General features: G+C 41.3%; 1 protein-coding gene and 1 long non-coding RNA gene across 4 annotated transcripts in view; one reads left to right on the forward strand and one right to left on the reverse strand.

Moving 5' to 3' along the window:
• The first annotated feature begins 812 nt into the window (after positions 1–812).
• LOC125453886 (calcium-responsive transcription factor-like) overlaps positions 813–17,796 on the forward strand; it is a 49,220-nt gene continuing 32,236 nt past the window's right edge. Inside the window, exons 1-5 of one of the 3 annotated variants that reach the window (XM_048533988.1) lie at positions 813–929; positions 8,253–8,338; positions 9,735–9,859; positions 10,368–10,598; positions 17,334–17,454. In XM_048533988.1, coding sequence (XP_048389945.1) covers positions 9,749–9,859; positions 10,368–10,598; positions 17,334–17,454 — 463 coding nt within the window. In that variant the 5' untranslated portion in view covers positions 813–929; positions 8,253–8,338; positions 9,735–9,748. Of the gene's footprint in view, positions 930–7,745; positions 8,152–8,229; positions 8,339–9,734; positions 9,860–10,367; positions 10,599–17,333; positions 17,455–17,796 lie in introns of those variants that run through there. The other 2 variants (XM_048533989.2, XM_048533990.2) reach the window with 2 other exon arrangements.
• Positions 8,254–12,905, reverse strand: LOC125453887 (uncharacterized). Its single transcript, XR_007247886.2, has 3 exons — positions 12,634–12,905; positions 10,451–10,574; positions 8,254–8,586 (listed from the first exon to the last, which is right to left on the reverse strand). It is a non-coding gene; the product is annotated as an uncharacterized LOC125453887 (long non-coding RNA).

The following is a 17,796-nucleotide window of genomic DNA, read 5'->3' on the forward strand; positions in this document are numbered from 1 at the left end:
TCTTAATGTGGAATGTCATCTTGGGGCCTGGGATAGGGGTGAGGGAGGAGGTGTGGGGGCAAGTGTAGCACTTCCTGCGGTTGCAGGAGAAGGTGCCGGGTGTAGTGGGGTTGGAGGGCAGTGTGGAGCGAACAAGGGAGTCACGGAGAGAGTGGTCTCTCCGGAAAGCAGACAGGGGAGGGGATGGAAAAATGTCTTGGGTGGTGGGGTCGGATTGTAACTGGCGGAAGTGTCGGAGGATGATGCGTTGTATCCGGAGGTTGGTGGGGTGGTGTGTGAGAACGTGGGGGATCCTCTTAGGGCGGTTGTGGCGGGGGCGGGGTGTGAGGGATATGTTGCGGGAAATGCGGGAGACGCGGTCAAGGGCATTCTCGAGCACTGCGGGATGAAAAATGTGGGGGGAATGTCAGGGTGATTTTTGTGGTTGGACCAGAGATTTTCTTCAAAGTGGCCTGGAGTGGTCAATGGGGAGCAGCTTACGTTGTGAGCAGCAAATACAAAAGGCTGGAGTTAAAGCACCGGCACAAACTATAGTTTCACCTACAAAGTGCGCTACGGGCCTCAGACAGTGAGCAGGGAATAAAGTCGTGTAACACCGCCTGCCATTGTATGGGAAGGTGCTGGGAGCGAAGAGATGGAGGAATTGGCCACTGTCTCATGGAGGGGCCTCAATCCATTCCAATCCGAAAACAGACTGCAAAAGAAAACCCAACAGCGTTGATATTTATCAGCTCAGTCCCCTCATCGCGCACAGCACGGCAGCGCCGTCCATCACATGGGGAGCGCACAGCGCATGCGCAGAGCCGGCGGTCTCCCCCACCAGCGTACCAACCATCCTCCATTGCCACCCACGCCAACATTGGGGCCGGAGCATGCGCGGTGACGGTGGCCCGGCCCCTCCATGGCGGATGTGTTGGAGTGAAGACGAGGTTGAGTAGACTCGTTCCGGTGTTTTCGCCGCTGTCTGTCTGTCCGGCTGTGGCCTCTGTCCCGCGCATTCGCTGCCTCTCAGCTTGTAGGAGCTGCCGCTCTCGGGAGGAGGAGTTGGGGGGGGGAGGTAACGGGAGGGGTTTGGGCTGGAGGTGGTAGGTAGGTGTTGGAGTGCGGGAGGAGAGTCAGAGAGAGACGATGGGGAGGCGAGCTGAGCCCCCACCAGGCGCTTATTAAGTGAAAGTTGTAGCACAACAAAATGGCGAGAAACTATCGAAGGGGAGGAGTTGGCTCCTACCTGGTTGTGTGGCTGGGCCTCTACCAACATCACATACCACCAACCACCCCTCCCAATATGCGCAATATCATTGCTGCATGTTTAAAAGAAAAGGGCATTTAAAAAATATTAACTACAATAAATCAATATTTAAATCAGTGACCGTGCAAAAAGATGTTGCCACCTCCCTTTCTCCAGCAGGTGGTGTGGATTTTCACTGTCATCTCGTGGGATGCTGCAGTTTGGTTGATCCTTCCGAAAAGCTCAGGCCACGTTTTATCTTTTAACAAATGTCACCAGTCGAATGCCATAGAGTAGGGTCTTGAATCGTAATCCAAACATTTGCCAGATGACATATTTCAGTCCGTCTGTCCCTCTGAAGCAAAACTTTCGACACAAAAATATGCTTTGACACAAAATATGCATTGTTTGTAGAATGTAAATCTTGAAATGCTGGTTAAGATTTTAAATCCATAACTAAAAACAGTAAGTTTGAAATATTTCCACCCCAAACCAGTTGCATTGCCATTTCTGAAAAACCTTTGGAAGAGTTCCAGTAATGAGCTTTCATTAAAATGCATCAATCATTTAGCTAAATAATTTAGATTGAAGAATTTAATCTGATGGGAATTAACAGAGGAAAAGAAGTCCCTGAAATGGTTACTGATGTGAGGAGGAGGGATTTATAACAAAGCACCAAAATATTTCACAGGCAGGTTTTGTTTCAACAAATGTCTTATTTGCCAAAGACAGTTAATGCTTTGCTTAATTGAATGTCTGGTATGATTGTGTGATTACACATTTGTGCACCTGTTTGTTCTTTGTTTATAAATACTTGTGAAAATATCTTTACTTTTTCCATAAAATTAAAATTTTGAAAATAAGCAACATTATACAAGTGCTTTCAAACAGAAACATTTGGTTGTTTGGCAGGGTCCTTTTAGCTTTTCATATTTCTGAAAAGTTTTGTGGTAAAGCTGCAATAAGTGCAAGTTGTTGTATGTTGATATAAACTGCATCCAATTCTCATGTGCTATTACCATTTTTAATCAGTTTCCAAATTATATTTCTTCAAGTTGGCGCGCTCAAGTTATCACCTGGGAGCTAGATGAAACTACTACAGGGAGGCTTGTCTTGATTTAATCCTTGGAGAGATGAAACTAAAACAGGGAAACTTTCTTGATTGACTATCAGGCATTGCTCCAAAGGGCAATGTCCACAACATTGTCGTTAAAACTGGAGACTCAGCATGTAAAGAATCATATATCTGTGTCAGGTCATGTATTTGTGCATGTGTCCTAACCACAACATGACACAGTCTGCTGAGTCTTTGACTTCTGAATTTCTCTAGGATTTTTGGTGTAGGGCTGTTAAAGTGCCAATTAAAAATAAATAAACTCAAGGGAGATCAAGTTGTTAATGATAATAAAATGTGAGGCTGGATGAACACAGCAGGCCCTGGAGCACAAAAGCTGACGCTAGACCCTTCATCAGAGAGGGGAATGGGGTGAGGGTTCTGGAATAAATAGGGAGAGAGGGGGAGGAGGACCGAAGATGGAGAGAAAAGAAGATAGGTGGAGAGGAGAGTATAGGTGGGGAGGGGATAGGTCAGTCCAGGAAGACAGACAGGCCAGGGAGGTGGGATGAGGTTAGTAGGTAGGAGATGGAGGTGCAGCTTGGGGTGAGAGGAAGAACAGGTTAGGGAGGCAGAGACAGGTTGGACTGGTTTTGGGATGCAGTGGGTGGAGGGGAAGAGCTGGGCTGGTTGTGTGGTGTAGTGGGGGGAGGGGACGAACTGGGCTGGTTTTGGGATGCAGTGGGGGAAGGGGAGATTTTGAAGCTGGTGAAGTCCACATTGATACCATTGGGCTGCAGGGTTCCCAAGCAGAATATGAGTTGCTGTTCCTGCAACCTTCGGGTGGCATCGTTGTGGCACTGCAGGAGGCCCATGATGGACATGTCATCTAAAGAATGGGAGGGGGAGTGGAAATGGTTTGCGACTGGGAGGTGCAGTTGTTTGTTGCGAACTGAGCGGAGGTGTTCTGCGAAGCGGTCCCCAAGCCTCCGCTTGGTTTCCCCAATGTAGAGGATGCCACACCGGCTACAGTGGATGCAGTATACCACATTGGCAGATGTGCAGGTGAACCTCTGCTTAATATGGAAAGTCATGTTGGGGCCTGGGATAAGGGTGAGGGAGGAGGTGTGGGGGCAAGTGTAGCATTTCCTGTAGTTGCCGGGTGTGGTGGGGTTGGAGGGCAGTGTGGAGTGAACAAGGGAGTCACAGAGAGAGTGGTCTCTCCGGAAAGCAGACACGGTTGGGGATGGAAAAATGTCCTGGGTGGTGGGGTCGGATTGTAGATGGCGGAAGTGTCGGAGGATGATGTGTTGTATCCGGAGGTTGGTGGGGTGGTGTGTGAGAACGAGGGGGATCCTCTTAGGGCGGTTGTGGCGGGGGCGGGGTGTGAGGGATGTGTTGCAGGAGATGCGGTCAAGGGTGTTCTCGACCACTGTGGGGCGAAAGTTGCAGTCCTTGAAGAACTTGGACATCTGGGATGTGCGGGAGTGGAATGCCTCATTGTGGGAGCAGATGCGGCGGAGGCGGAGGAATTGGGAATAGGGTATGGAATTTTTGCAGGAGGGTGGGTGGGAGGAGGTGTTTTCTAGGTAGCTGTGGGAGTTGGTGGGCTTGAAATGGATGTCAGTTGCAAGCTGGTTGCCTGAGATGGAGACTGAGAGGTCCAGGAAGGTGAGGGATGTGCTGGAGATGGCCCAAGTGAACTGAAGGTTGGGGTGGAAGGTGTTGGTAAAGTGGATGAACTATTCAAGCTCCTCTGGGGAGCAAGAGGCGGTGCCGATACAGTCATCAATGTAACGGAGGAGTGGGGTTAGGGGCCCGTGTAGGTGCGGAAGAGGGACTGTTCCGCGTAACCTACAAAGAGGCAGGCATAGCTGGGGCCCATGCGGGTGCCCATGGCCACTTCCTTAGTCTGTAGGAAGTGGGAGGAATCGAAAGAGAAGTTGTTGAGGGTGAGGACGAGTTTGGCTAGGCGGATGAGGGTGTCGGTGGAGGGGGACTGGTCGGGCCTGCGGGACAGGAAGAAGTGGATGGCCAAGTTGTTCATGCTCACTTGGGATCAAATGGCTTTGTAAAATGCTGATGTGCTTGAAATACCAATTCTAGTATGTAAAGAAACACTGAACTCAAGATAAATTTTAGGAAATTTGTGAGATAATGAGCACAAATTACTGTGTCAAACTTTTTTCTAGGTGTTATGCCCTCCCGTACTTCACTCTAAATCTTATTCCAGCTGAGACGTCAGCAGCCTTCTAATTTTGAATGTATATGGCTTGATAACCTTGTTTCAATTCTTCTCATATTCAGTTCCCATGTGAGTAGGGTGGATGTTCCAAAAGGACGTGGCTAATTTTAAGACCCCTCAGTGAAATTGTGATCCAATCTTGAGTACACTTGTTAGTTGTTGTAGCTATTCTATTTAGTATTTGTTCCACCGAGTAACCCGGTTTTCTATTCCAACATATTTTAAATGCCACTGTAAGTGTCGCTCAGCCATTTTGCAATGGAAATGTATGAAATAAAATGTGCTTGTTTATGATCTACTAAACTGTAATAAAGGTTCTTTTTATTTAAAAATAACTAATGAAGAATGAGCTATCATGAGCATGGTTTTTGGTTTTTTTTGAAATTGGGAGTATTATTAATGTTGAGCATTGGTTGATGCAAGTTACTTTGGCGCTACCAGGGAAATGAACTAATTTGAGCAGAGATGCAGTATATCAGCCAGAAGAAGTTGTAAAGCCTCAAGTGTGGGAGCTAATGTGGTATTTAGAAATAGCTGTTAACCTTGGACATTCACTGCCAACTGTGTTAATTTATCTTAGAACATGAAGCTTTGTATCAGCAAACTAATTACCATAATACTGACTGCTTTAGCAAATCCTTGGTGCTCATTCTGAAAAAAAAATCTCTTGTGTGGGATGTTATAATATTTATGTGGCAATCATTTTAGAAACTTCAAATTGCAAGTAAATTTTTGCTTGAAGAAATTATGTATACCATTGTATTTGTTAAACTGCCATAAATTCCAATTGATGCAAATGTGTCCTTACCGCTGCAAATCCAAATTAATGTCTTTTGTGTGACTGGAGCATATTTGAATATAAAATATTTGTGCCTCCTGTCATTGTTCGTGATAAGCATTTGCTTAAGAAATGTGATAGTGGAAATTATCATCTCTGCCTTTGTTTCCCTAGTTTCCTGGGAAGTGAGATCAGAGGCACCATGCTAATCTAATGCATTTCAGTGCAGATCATGAGAAGTTATACAGGGGTGGGAAGAAACTCAATGAAAGAGACTCTGATTGTTCTTGCCCACTTTTCAGAGACCAGATTCAATGCATTATTTTGTGTTATCTAGGATTTTGTTGGCTACCATCTCTGTCAAAATGAGACCAAAAAATGCTGAAGATGAATACCTTTAACTCCTTATGTAATTTTTGCTTCTGGTTGCAAACCAATTTTCTCACTTTAACCACAGCAAGCTTTTTATAGCTTTGCTAACATCCAACGTGAAGGACTTTTATTAAAGAGTACATACTGGAGTAGCTAATGATGCTACATTTCGATTGTATTTCTTTCAGAGGAGCTGAAATAAAACACATGCATGATAAGTCGATCATTTGGATTGAGGAATGAATTTGTTTTAAAGAATGATTTCCGTCAGATTTAATGAAAGTTTGGATGTTTCTGTTCTAATGTTCTTCGGCCCTCTTTTGGCAATGTTATGTAATGGAGAACAGTTTGACAGTTCAACAGTATATGACTTTTTTTAACCACAGCCTTGTTTGCTTCTGTTTGTTGTTTCTGTGCTTTTGAACACCCTCATTCATTCTAATGATCATTTCATTAGGAATAAAACAGAAAACAATCAGGTTTGAGAGCATCTGTCGATAGAAATAAAGTTAATGTTTCGGGTTACTAGCTTTCACCAGAGATGCTAGCTGTTTTCTGATAACCTTTCCGTATAGCAATTTTTCAGAAATAAATCTGGACAGTGAATATAGGCAAGCAAAATATCACAGCTAAGGTTGACCCTGTTTTCATCCAGAAAGCACACATGAACTTTGAGATAATCATTCTTCCCCATTGCAACAATGACTACACTAACAATACTTTGGAAAACTGCTTTGAGACATCTGGTTATGAAAAGCACTATATGTTTTCAGAGGTGTTGTTGTGAAAATCAACTGATGAAAGATAACAGAATAACTTCTTTTAAACAACAAAAATGATACATTTCAGCCAGTGAAATATCTTGTGGCTATTGTAAGCGAATCGTACAGTGTATAATGTTTCATTTAGTCATTTTACTTGAGAGGGGCACATCATAAGTTTTTTAAAAAAAGCTGTTTAGTGACATTTTACCATGTATTTATTCCAATTTGTGTACATAATTTTTATTTAGTAAGTAACTGGATTTGTCATTTGATATTAAAACTCGCGCTGCTTTGTGGGAGTGATACCTTGGTCATATCTTTGTTAGTTGGCATTTGGATGCTGAGTATGAAGTGGCATCATCTATTCATGAGCAGGCTATTAGGGAAGGAATGCTGTGTACTAGTTATAGGAAAAGAATGTAGTACAGTTGTACTGGTGCTTTCTGCTTATTAGTACACTGGTGGAGAGGCTTTTTTTTGTTGTTTAGGCTATATCTATGAGTTTGGAGTGAATGTCTAAATATTCTTATAATCTACTTATTGTGCTGTTGATATTCCAAAGTGCAATTGCAGTATAAGTCAGAGAATGAGTGAGTTTAAAATTGTAAGTGGACTTATCAGAAATACTGTATCAGAGATAATGGGAACTGCAGATGCTGGAGAATCCGAGATAATAAAATGTGGAGTTGGATGAACACAGCAGGCCAAGCAGCATCTTTGGAGCACAAAAGCTAACATTTATGGCCTAGACCCTTCATCAGAAAAGGGTCTAGGCCCGAAGCGTCAGCTTTTGTGCTCCTAAGATGCTGCTTGGCCTGCTGTGTTCATCCAGCTCCACGCTTTCTCAGAAATACTTCTTGGTTAGTTATCTTTAAAAGACAAAATTACATCCAGTATATAGGAAGTAAGTTTGTGTCGTGCTCTAGTTTTGAGTCACATTTGTCAGTTATACATTTGGAAGAGAACATATTGATGCAGGATAGTATAAACAATCGGTCTGGCTTGTTGTAGTGTACTTGCGTTGCGGATCACAGATGCTTCTAAGAAGAAACCTTCGTCTTATGTCTGTGTATCTATACTGCGGACTTATCAGACATTTAATTTTGCATCATCCAAAGTTCAAACTAATATTCCAATAAAATTTCTAAGACCTTTTTAGAACTAGTACAGCAATTGTAGTTCTGCCTCAAGTAAAGCTAAACTCAAAAATTGTTTCCCCTAGAACTTCATTTACTTACCTCGCCGAATGCACTGGGGACAGGACTTCACGTTTCACTATAGAAGCAAGTGGAAGTAGTGTTCTGTTAATAAATCTGGAATATGAGCCTAGTTTGAGTAATGGTGACTATAAATCTGCCATCAATATTTGTATAACTCTATATGGTTCACTACTGTCTTTTATAGGAAGAAATTTGATCCTTAGCAGGTCTGGCCAACAGGCAGTTCTTATCAGTCCTTCTGAAATGGCCTTGCGTGCCACTTGAAGGGCAGCAAGTCATAGCCTTGCCAATGATGCCCACATATCAGGAAAAAATTTTTAAACTATGTTTAGTAACGACACAAAGAAATTTGGTCTAAATGTGCCACAGTTTGATGTAACTGAACAGCAAATTTTCACAGGGAACATACTTGGAAGTTTGCAAGATAGAATCCTTCAATGAGTGAATGAGTAACTGAATTGGATATAAGATAAACAAAGAGCAAAACTTGGTAAATGCTTATTAAACAATTATTTTAAATTCTGCACTTGAATCATGAAGTATTGAGAGACGATATTTCTTTTTACAGTGTAAATTTTTTTGTAATGTCAGATAACCGGTACAGAGAAGATTCAAGACATTGTCAGGGAATTGGACAATTAAGTGGATTGGCTAACGAACAGTGAATGGATTTTAATGTAAGTAAGTGGTAAGAAAATACAAAAGTACAGGACACATGAAAATGCCTTCAGGTATTTCTTGATAACACAAACATCAACAAATGATTTTCAGCCAACCTCATTCAGTCCTTTCAAGCACCATGTAGCTTCAGCTCAATCTGGTGAGGTCTGCATTTATCACGTTTTCATTTATGTCTGTGTTACATTTCTTCAACATTAACAACTCCTTGTGTCATTCGCAGTAGGCTTCCTCCTCTGTCAAAAGCCTGTAATAAAGAAATATTGTCCTTAGAATCCATACACTGTGGACACAGGCCATCCAGCCCAGCAAGTCCACACCAACCCTCTAAAGAGCATCCCACACAGACCAATCCCCCTACTCTGTCTCAGTAACCTTGCATTTCCTAAACCTACCCTACACTTCCTGGAACACCATGGGCAATTTAGCATGGCCAAGCCACCTCATCTGCACATTTTTGGACTGTGGGTGGAAACTAGCGTGCCTAGTGGAAACCCATGCAGACACTGGGAGAATGTGCAGACTCTACGCAGACAGTTGCCTGAGGATAGAATTGAATCCAGGTATCTAGTGTGGTGAAGCAGCAGTGCTAACTGCAAATGCTGCCACACTTGCTGGGTTTCTGCAGCTTTGTGTTCAATATGTTTGATGTCAAATGATCCAATTTGGATTCTTTTTTTAAATTTTACATTCTTATTTTAATTGCTGTACCCTGTGTCAACTCTTTAAGCTATTGAACATTTGGGCTAAACCATTTTGAATGCTGATGACAGAAGAGTTTTGACACAACTGATGACATATGGATTGAATAGAAGGGACCCAAGAATAAAGCTCTAAATAAGAATTTTTCCAGTTTGATTTTAATCATATAATTTTAAAGGATACAGTGGCCTCCATACCATGTACACATAACCATTGATACAGGAACCTTGATGGTGGATGTCAGAAAACTATTCCATTGAGTGGACATTGCAGCTAATTGCATCCAAACTTCTTCCAACTTTTTGTCTTGCATCTTTAACTCCCTTGCTTTCAAGAGGGAACTCTGTTCAGTCAAGGGCAGGCTTATCAACTGTTGTGTATAATAAGATTTTGCTAGCTACTTATATTCCAGAAAGTCAAGCTAGGCAATTCCTAGTCTGTGCTCAGTTTTGGACTGAATTGTAAGATGAAGTTAATTTCTCTAATATTTCAAGTTATTTGTCTTATCTGTATCTAAAAATGCTTTCAATTTTTATCACCTTTCACAGTTTTTCAAAAAAAAATCTCGTATGTGTTTTGGGATTATCTTTCTCTGACTTCTGAGTTCCAGTGTACATTTACATATTTAATTAGCAATGATCCTTCAGATTTCTTTATTCAGTCATTTTATATTGTTTTCACTTTTTCTTTCAGTGGTTATTTCTGAGATGGCAGAAGATGTCAGTGAGGGTGAGATTGGTATTGAGAGGAGTACTACATTATTGGGACCAAATGCTGATATAAATGAGGATTCTGAAGCAGAACATCAAGTTTTCCAGGTATGATTGTGAACTAGACAAGAAACATATTTAGTCAAAGTAGGTACGGATGGAAACATGCAGTAGGTGAATCAACCTGTGCAGAGGGAACAAACTTAAATGTTTTGGGGACAGACTTTTCTTTGTAAAATTTGAGCAAGTGTTGAAGTATTCTGTTGTTGAAATACTCTGTTGCAGGAATACAAACATGATTGGATATCTTAATACTGCTGTACAAGTGATCACTTTGATATTTGTGTGCATTGCTAGTCCTTTAAATTTTCTGTCCGTCTCCCTGGTAAATTCCTCAGATTGCCACTTGATAGCTACCACTCCATGATGCAGCTGAGTTTGAGGTCTGTTCCTGCAGGTACTGTGTCCGCAGTTAAAGTTAAATACCCAGCTAGATTACAAGTTTTCACTCTGACTTTGACACTGTCATTCTGATATTATTGAACTATCTCTGCTTGCTGTTGCTGAAATACCAAGACACTTAAACTCCACTTTTATACTTTCTTAACCTTCGAAGCAATTAGCCTGGATAGACGATGGAGAATCTGCGTTTGGAAGGAATGATCCAATCACTGTTATTCCTATCACAGTTCACATTACCGATGACTCTGCTACTTCTCAGAATCCGACAGTACAGGTGTCCCAACAAGCACCAACTCTGTCTACTGCACCGTTCCAGCTGATGGATCAGAATGGACAGCCAATCCAGTATGAACTTCAGTCACTGGGGGATACAAATGCACGCATGGTTAGTAACAGCACCACATGAAAATTATAGAAATCGTGTATGTTTTTCATTACCTTGCGCAATAATCCTGTTCATTGCTGAACTCAAACTGCCACATGGTGATGTATAGTAACCATAAAATGTGACATATTTATTCTTAGTTTAAAATTCTTGAAGAAAATTCAACAGATAACAAATGGAAGAACTTACACTTCAGTATGATAAACTCTTAGATTGCATCTAGCTTACAGTAGGGTCTGGTAATCCTTAGGCATACGTCACAGAACTTTCTGCCCAAAGATTTGAATAAGAGCGTTGTAGTGAATTTGACTGGTTAGACTTGTATGTACCAATGCTCTGGGAATTGAATGGCTTAATAGGTAAATTATAATTTGACTTACGTACTTGGTACGGTCAGATAGAAAGGAGAAGGATGCCACCTAATGGTAGTCATGCATTAGCACCTGTAAGTTTTTTTTAAGAGTTCCTATTTTGCAGTTGTCTTTTACAGTATCTGGACTGGTCTTAATACTTCTAAAATAGTACTGATCCTTTTTCTAGCAAAAATGTGTTGCAGCCTAGTTGTAAATTTATACCAGATCATATTGCCGTCATTTGACTTCCAAGTGGTCCTGGACTGGAAGTCACCCCATTACTTTCCCTTGAACTTTCTCATTTTTTAAGGATCAGTTCTTAATTTCTGATTAATCTTGCGTTTCTGTCAATTTAGGTCATTTTTACCTATCTGTGGGCTATTGACCACTTAAACTGGATGAAAAATAATATCCTTCATTGCTTGCAGCCTTTGGATAAATAATTAAAGTGGTAGCAAAGATCATCTAATAAATCAGGTGCGAGGGCATTGGTTTAGAGTCAGGGAAATACACAGCAGGGAAACAGACCTTTCGGTCCAACTCATCCATATCAGCCAAATATCCTATATCCATTTGCCACCAATTAGCCCATGTCCCTCTAAACCCTACCTATTTATATACCCATCCAGATGCCTTTTAAATATCATAACTGTACCAGCTTCCGCCATTTTCTCTGGCAGCTCATTTCCATATGTGTACCACCCTCTATGTGGAAAAAGGTTGCTCGTTAGGCCCCTTTTATAACTTGCCCCTTTCACCTTAAACTTATGTGCTCTAGTTTGGACTCCCCACTCTGGTGAAAATAGCTTGTCTATTTGCCTTATGCCTGCCTTTCATGATTTTATAAATCTCTACAAGGCCGCCCCTCAGCCTCTGATGCTCCAGGGAAAATAGCCCCAACCTATTCGGCCTCTTCCTGTAGCTCAAACCCTTCAATCCTGGCAGTATCCTCAAATCTTTTCTGAACCCGTTTTGGTTTCCAACATCCTCCGTCAGAGGGAGACCAGAATTGTTCACAATACTCCATAAGTGGCCAAATTAACGTCTTGTACAGCCTCAACATAATCTCCCAATTCCTATACTTAATGCAATGCCCAATAAAGGCAAGCATACCAAATGCCGCCTTCACTTACATAGGCCTCACCAATGGATTGCCGTCTGCTGAACTGAATGTGATTCATCATTTTAAAACTTAAGACTTGTTTGTAATTATGTTAAATGGTCACCTTTAAATTCTTCTCTGCTGTTCCTAATGAACAGTAGATTATCAACTTTGTGGTTTCTGCTATTTCTCCCATATGAATTATGAGCAAAAATAGGCCACTTGGCCCTTTAATCTGCTACGCCATTCAGTAAGATCATGGCTGATCTGTTTCTTTTGAATTCTGCATTCCCCTCTACATTGATAATCTTTGATTTCCCTGTTGAACAAAATCTGTCTACCTCAGCCTTGAAAATATTCAATGCCCCTGTCCTAACTCATTTCTGAGGCAGAGTTCCAAATTCGCACAACCTTTTAGATGAGAAAATTATTTGTCATATCTCTCCTAAAAGGATAACCTTTAATTTTAAAACAGTGCGCCTTAGTGTAAAGCATCCACATTGTTAAGACCATTCAGGATCTTATTCCTTTCAAACAGGACACCCTTCATTCTTCTAAACTCCAGTGGAAACAAACCCACCTTATCAGCTTATTTCCAGATATTGGTCTAGTGACTACTTCTGAGTACATTTACATCCTTAAGTAGGCAGACCAAAACTGTGTTTGAGATGTTGTCTCACCGATGTCCTGGATAACAGAAGCATAATGTTCTTATTTTTGTATTCAATTTCTGTCATGATAAAGACTGACGTGCTTTTTTTTTTAAACTTACCTGCTGTATTTGGTTCTTGTCTTGTTGTGACTCTTGCATGACAGCACCCAGATCTCTCTGCATCTCAGAATTCTTCAGTCATTCTCCACTTAAATAATACTTTGATAGGAAAAACAAATCAACCTCATTACATTTTCCTACATTAGACATCATCTGCTAGATTTTTGCCCTCTCGCTCAACTCCTCTAAATTACTTTCCTTCCTTATCTTTGCAAGTACTTGCCTATTTACATTGTGTCACCTGTAAATTTAGACACCATGCCTTTAATCCTCTTTATGTAAGCCATTGATATAAGTTATAAGAAGTTGAGGGCCATGCATAGACTGTTGCGGGATCCCACTCGTCACTGCAATCTGAAGACCTATTTATGCGCACTGTTTTCTGCCAGCTAGCCAGTCAGTGAGGAGAGGCGACGAGAGCTCCTCCACAATAATCCTCAGCACTGGTGCACTGCAAGGCTGCATACACAGCCCCTTTACTATACTCTTTATACACTTACAAACAAATTCAGCTCTAACTCCATTTACAAATTTGCTGATGACACTGCTGTGTTGGGTTGGATTTTAAGCAACAACAAGACGGAGTACAGGAAGAAGAGAGACACCATAGTGGCATGATGTAAAGACAACAATCTCTCCTTTGATGTCAGCAAAACGAAGGAGCTGGTTGTCGACTTTAGGAAGCAGAGTGGAGGACATGTCCCTTTCTGTATCAATGGTATTGAGGTGGAGGTGGTAGAGAACTTCAGGTTTCTAAGATTAAATGTCACAAACGATCTATCCTCGTCCAGCTATGTTGACATTGCAGTCAAGAAATCACACCAATGCCTCTGTTTCTTCAGAAGGCTAAGGAAATTCAGTATGTTCACAATGACTCTTACCAGTTTTTATAGATGCACCAGAGAAAGCACCCTATCTGGATGTATCACAGCTTGGTTTCACAACTGCTCTGCCCAAGACTGTAAGAAACAGTGGAAATGTGAACGCAGCCCAGTCCATTATGAAAACCAGCTTTCATTCCATTGACACCATCTACGCTTCCTGCTGCCTTGGAAAGGCTGCTAACATTATTAAAGAACCCTCCACACTGAATATTCACTCTTCTGTTCTCCTCTGGGCAGAAGATACAAAAGCTTGAAAACGTGCCGACAAATTTTAAGAACATCCTTGTTCCCTACTGTTATCAGAGTTATGAACGGACCTCATTAGAGTTGAACTTTCTCTGCTCCTTCTCTGTAGCTGTAGCACTGTGTTCTGTTAACCTGATGTACTTACGTAAGGTACTATTTATCTGGTTAGCACATAATACAATACTTGTCCCTGAATCTGAATACTTGTGACAATAATAAATCAAATCAGTACATCAAGTCCTATACCTTTGGTTCCTATTTTGCATGATAACTTTTTGTGTAACTGCTTGTCAAATGCCTTCTGGAAACTGTGTGATTGATTTGCTCACCAAGCTGGTTCGTTAGTTTGCAGACATTTTATTACCCTGCTGGGTAACATCATCAGTGCAGCCTCCGATGAAGCGCTGTTGTGTTTTCCCACCTGCTATTTAATCGCTGGGGTCTGTTGGATTTGATTACCTCATTTCCGTTTTTCCTTCACAGTGGTGTATGTGTAGGCCTTAGTTCTATGTGTTTGTTTTTGGCCTTCTTGGTGGAGAACTAGATCTCTAGGAATTCCCATGCTTGCCTTGGTTTGGCCTGCCCTCCGATCCTGGTGTTGTCCCGACGAACTGGTGGCTCTCCTTAGCTGTGTGAATGGAGATGAGTGAGTATTGTTCGTGTCTTTTTGTTGCTGGTTGGTGTTCATGTACTCTAGTGGCCAATTTTCTTCCTGTCTATCCAATGTAATGTTTGTTGCAGTCCTTGCATAGCATTTTGTACAATATGTTGGTTCTGTCCATAGTGAGTATAAGGGGTCTTTGGTTTGAGTTGGCATAGTGTTGATTTGGGTTTGTGTGCTACTCTTGATGCTCAGTGGTCATATGAGTTTTGTGGTCAGTTCAAATATGTTGTTGATGTATGGTAGCGTGACAAGTGTGTTAGGGCATGCAGCATCTTCCTGTTGTTATTTGTGTGATAGGCATCATTGGATCCAGTTGTTCAGCTATCTGTTGTCCTTAAATACTTGGTGGAGGTACTCTTTTTGGTGTAGTTCCAGGTTGGTACAGTTTGTCGCTCCTTTAAATTGTGTTTTCACGCACCTTCATTTGTGGGTGTTAGGGTGGTTATTGTTGAAATTCAGTACTTGGCCAGTGTATGTGGCTTTTCTGTGTCTTCGTCAGGAATTCCTGTTTGACCCTGCATTCTACCATGACGCCCAGGAATGGGAGCTGTTCATTTTTTTTTCCGTCTTCCCTGGTGAATTTGATGCCTGTGAGAGTGTTGTTTATTAGATGGTGTGTCTCCTGTAGTTTGGTCTGTTTAATGATGACAGATGTGTCATCCACTTATCAGATCCAGAGTTTAGGTTGGATTTGTGGAAGGGCCATGCATTCAAGTCTCTGCATCACCACTTCTGCTATTTGTCCGGAGATAGGTGACCGCACCTACTCAAGAACCTGCTGGAAACCTAAGTGCAGTACTTGAACAGGCTCCCCTTATCCACAGTATACCTTACGCTTACTCCTTTTGAAGAATTCGAATAAATTACTTAGACCCAATTTCACTTCCGCTAAAAGCATGCTGATTCCTCCCATTTACCTTGAGCTTATCTAAGTACTCAATTGCAATGTCGATGGTTCTAATCCCTGCCCCGCCCCACTGCCATGCTAGTGTCGGATGTCATTGCTAATGCTGACATATTTTCATGATTAACCTTTTAGTCATTTCTGCCATTCTTAATATTCTAGATTGTCACTAGATTTGATACTGAACTTGACACAATTATTTCTTTACTTGATGCTTTCCTTAACTTCTGTGGCTAATTGTGCATGATGGGTCCTCCCCTTTAGAATTTTCCATTTATTGTAAGAAAGCATTTATCCGTTTACATTTTTGCTACTGATTCCTGCTGATATATCACATCTAATATCCCATTTCACATCAGTTAGCTCAGCTTTCATAATTGCCCCTTTTAAGTTTAAATACTAGTCCTAAACCCAGTCGTCTTGTCAAATTGGATGTAAAGTTCAAACATGTTACAATTGCTGCTCATGAAGGTTCCATTATTCTGAGTTCAGTAATCTGATCACTCAACACAATACCAAGTCTGCTATAGCCAGACTCAAAATGTGCCACTTTTAGAAACTATTTCAAAGAATTCCATGAATTCCTCATCAAGGCTACTATTGCCAAACTGATTTTTCCCAATTTATATGTAGATTGACATCACCTGTGGTTATTGCTTTTCTTTTATCTCGCGCCCCCAATATTACTTCCTATATACACACGTACATTCTGGTTACTGTTTGGAGGCCTGTAGATCACTCCCATTGGTGACTTTTTCCCCCCTACTAATTAGAAGTTTCATCAAAATGAATTCCACATCCTTATCTCGTGATGCAAGATCATTTGTGACTTTTCATCAGTCCACTCTTTGATTAGGGGTATTACTCTTCTGGTATTACTGAGCTTTCTATTATTCTTGAATGTCATGTACCTCTCAATATTCAGAGCCTGCTTATTGACATCCTGCAGCCATGTTTTCTTAATAGCTATCAGATGATATTTATTTACCTCACTATCTGGTATCCGTTCATTTACTTTATTTTTAGTGCTGAACATATTCAGATACAGAGCTTTTACTTTTGTGTTTTTATCTTAACAGCATCTAGTGCAGGCTACTATTGTGCTATTTGGTTTCTTTCTTTCTTTTGTACCATTCTCTGACCTTCATTTTTAATACCAGTGTTTTGCTTTTCTGCCTAAACTCTATCCCCTGCTTTGTTACATTTGCCTAAGCTTGATCCCTCAATTGCTTGCTTGGTTTATTGGATGTCTTCTTCCCTAGTTATCTGGGTTGTGAGAACATCAGTGCCAGCATGGTTCAGGCTATCCCAGCAGTATCTGTCCAACTTTCCCAATACTAGTAACTGTATCCTACAAACTGGAACCCACTTCTACCGGAGATAGTAAGAACTGCCGATGCTGGAATCAGAGATAACACTGTATGGAGCTGGAGGAACACAGCAGGCCAGGCAGCATCAGAGGAGCAGGAAAGCTGACGGATCCTTCTTCAGAAATCCGAAGGGCATTTCCGAAGAAGGGTCCCAACCTGAAACGTCAGCTTCCCTGCTCCTCTAATGCTGCCTGTCCTGCTGTGTTCCTCCAGCTCCACGTTGTGTTGCCCCACTTCTCCCAGACTAGTCTTTGAGCCACACATTCACCTGTGCCAATATACATGAAATTCAAGTAGTAATTTAGATCTTCTCTCGCTATGTTTCTAAAGATGATCAAGAAATGGTATAAATTGACTCGTTATCTGCCTTTGCATTGTCATGGCATGTAGGTGGCATGCTAATTTCACATGATCCATCCCATATTAATGGTTACTTCCAGATGATTGTTACCAGTCAGTCAGAGAATGGCCAGGTGCTGCATGTGATTCCTTCCAACCCACCCAGCGTTACTCAGGTGCTGATACCACAGGGACAGATTCTCGATGTCACAGATTCACATGGTAAGATAACTTGCTATATGTACTCTCCATCATCTGGCATTTCACATTAACACTGAGTGTCCCAGTTGCATATGTAGAAAAAAGACCACTGGAGCCCAGGCATTCATTTCTCCATCCTTCGGCTGGGTAATTGTCCACCAAATTGTATCATATGGTGCAAAGAATTGAGGAAAGGGAAAAAGTGAAAAGAAAGCAATTACGATACAACCCAATTCATTTCCTAAGCAATTGCAATTCCACACAAAGAAATTGTTTTTAATTTTAATATAATTGCTATTTTATATAAATTATATAGTTATTATTGTCTGCAAAAAAATAGGGGGATAAAACACAACATGAATT

The sequence above is a fragment of the Stegostoma tigrinum genome, chromosome 7 (genome assembly GCF_030684315.1).
Source record: "Stegostoma tigrinum isolate sSteTig4 chromosome 7, sSteTig4.hap1, whole genome shotgun sequence".
In the NCBI taxonomy this organism is placed as follows: Eukaryota; Metazoa; Chordata; class Chondrichthyes; order Orectolobiformes; family Stegostomatidae; genus Stegostoma; species Stegostoma tigrinum.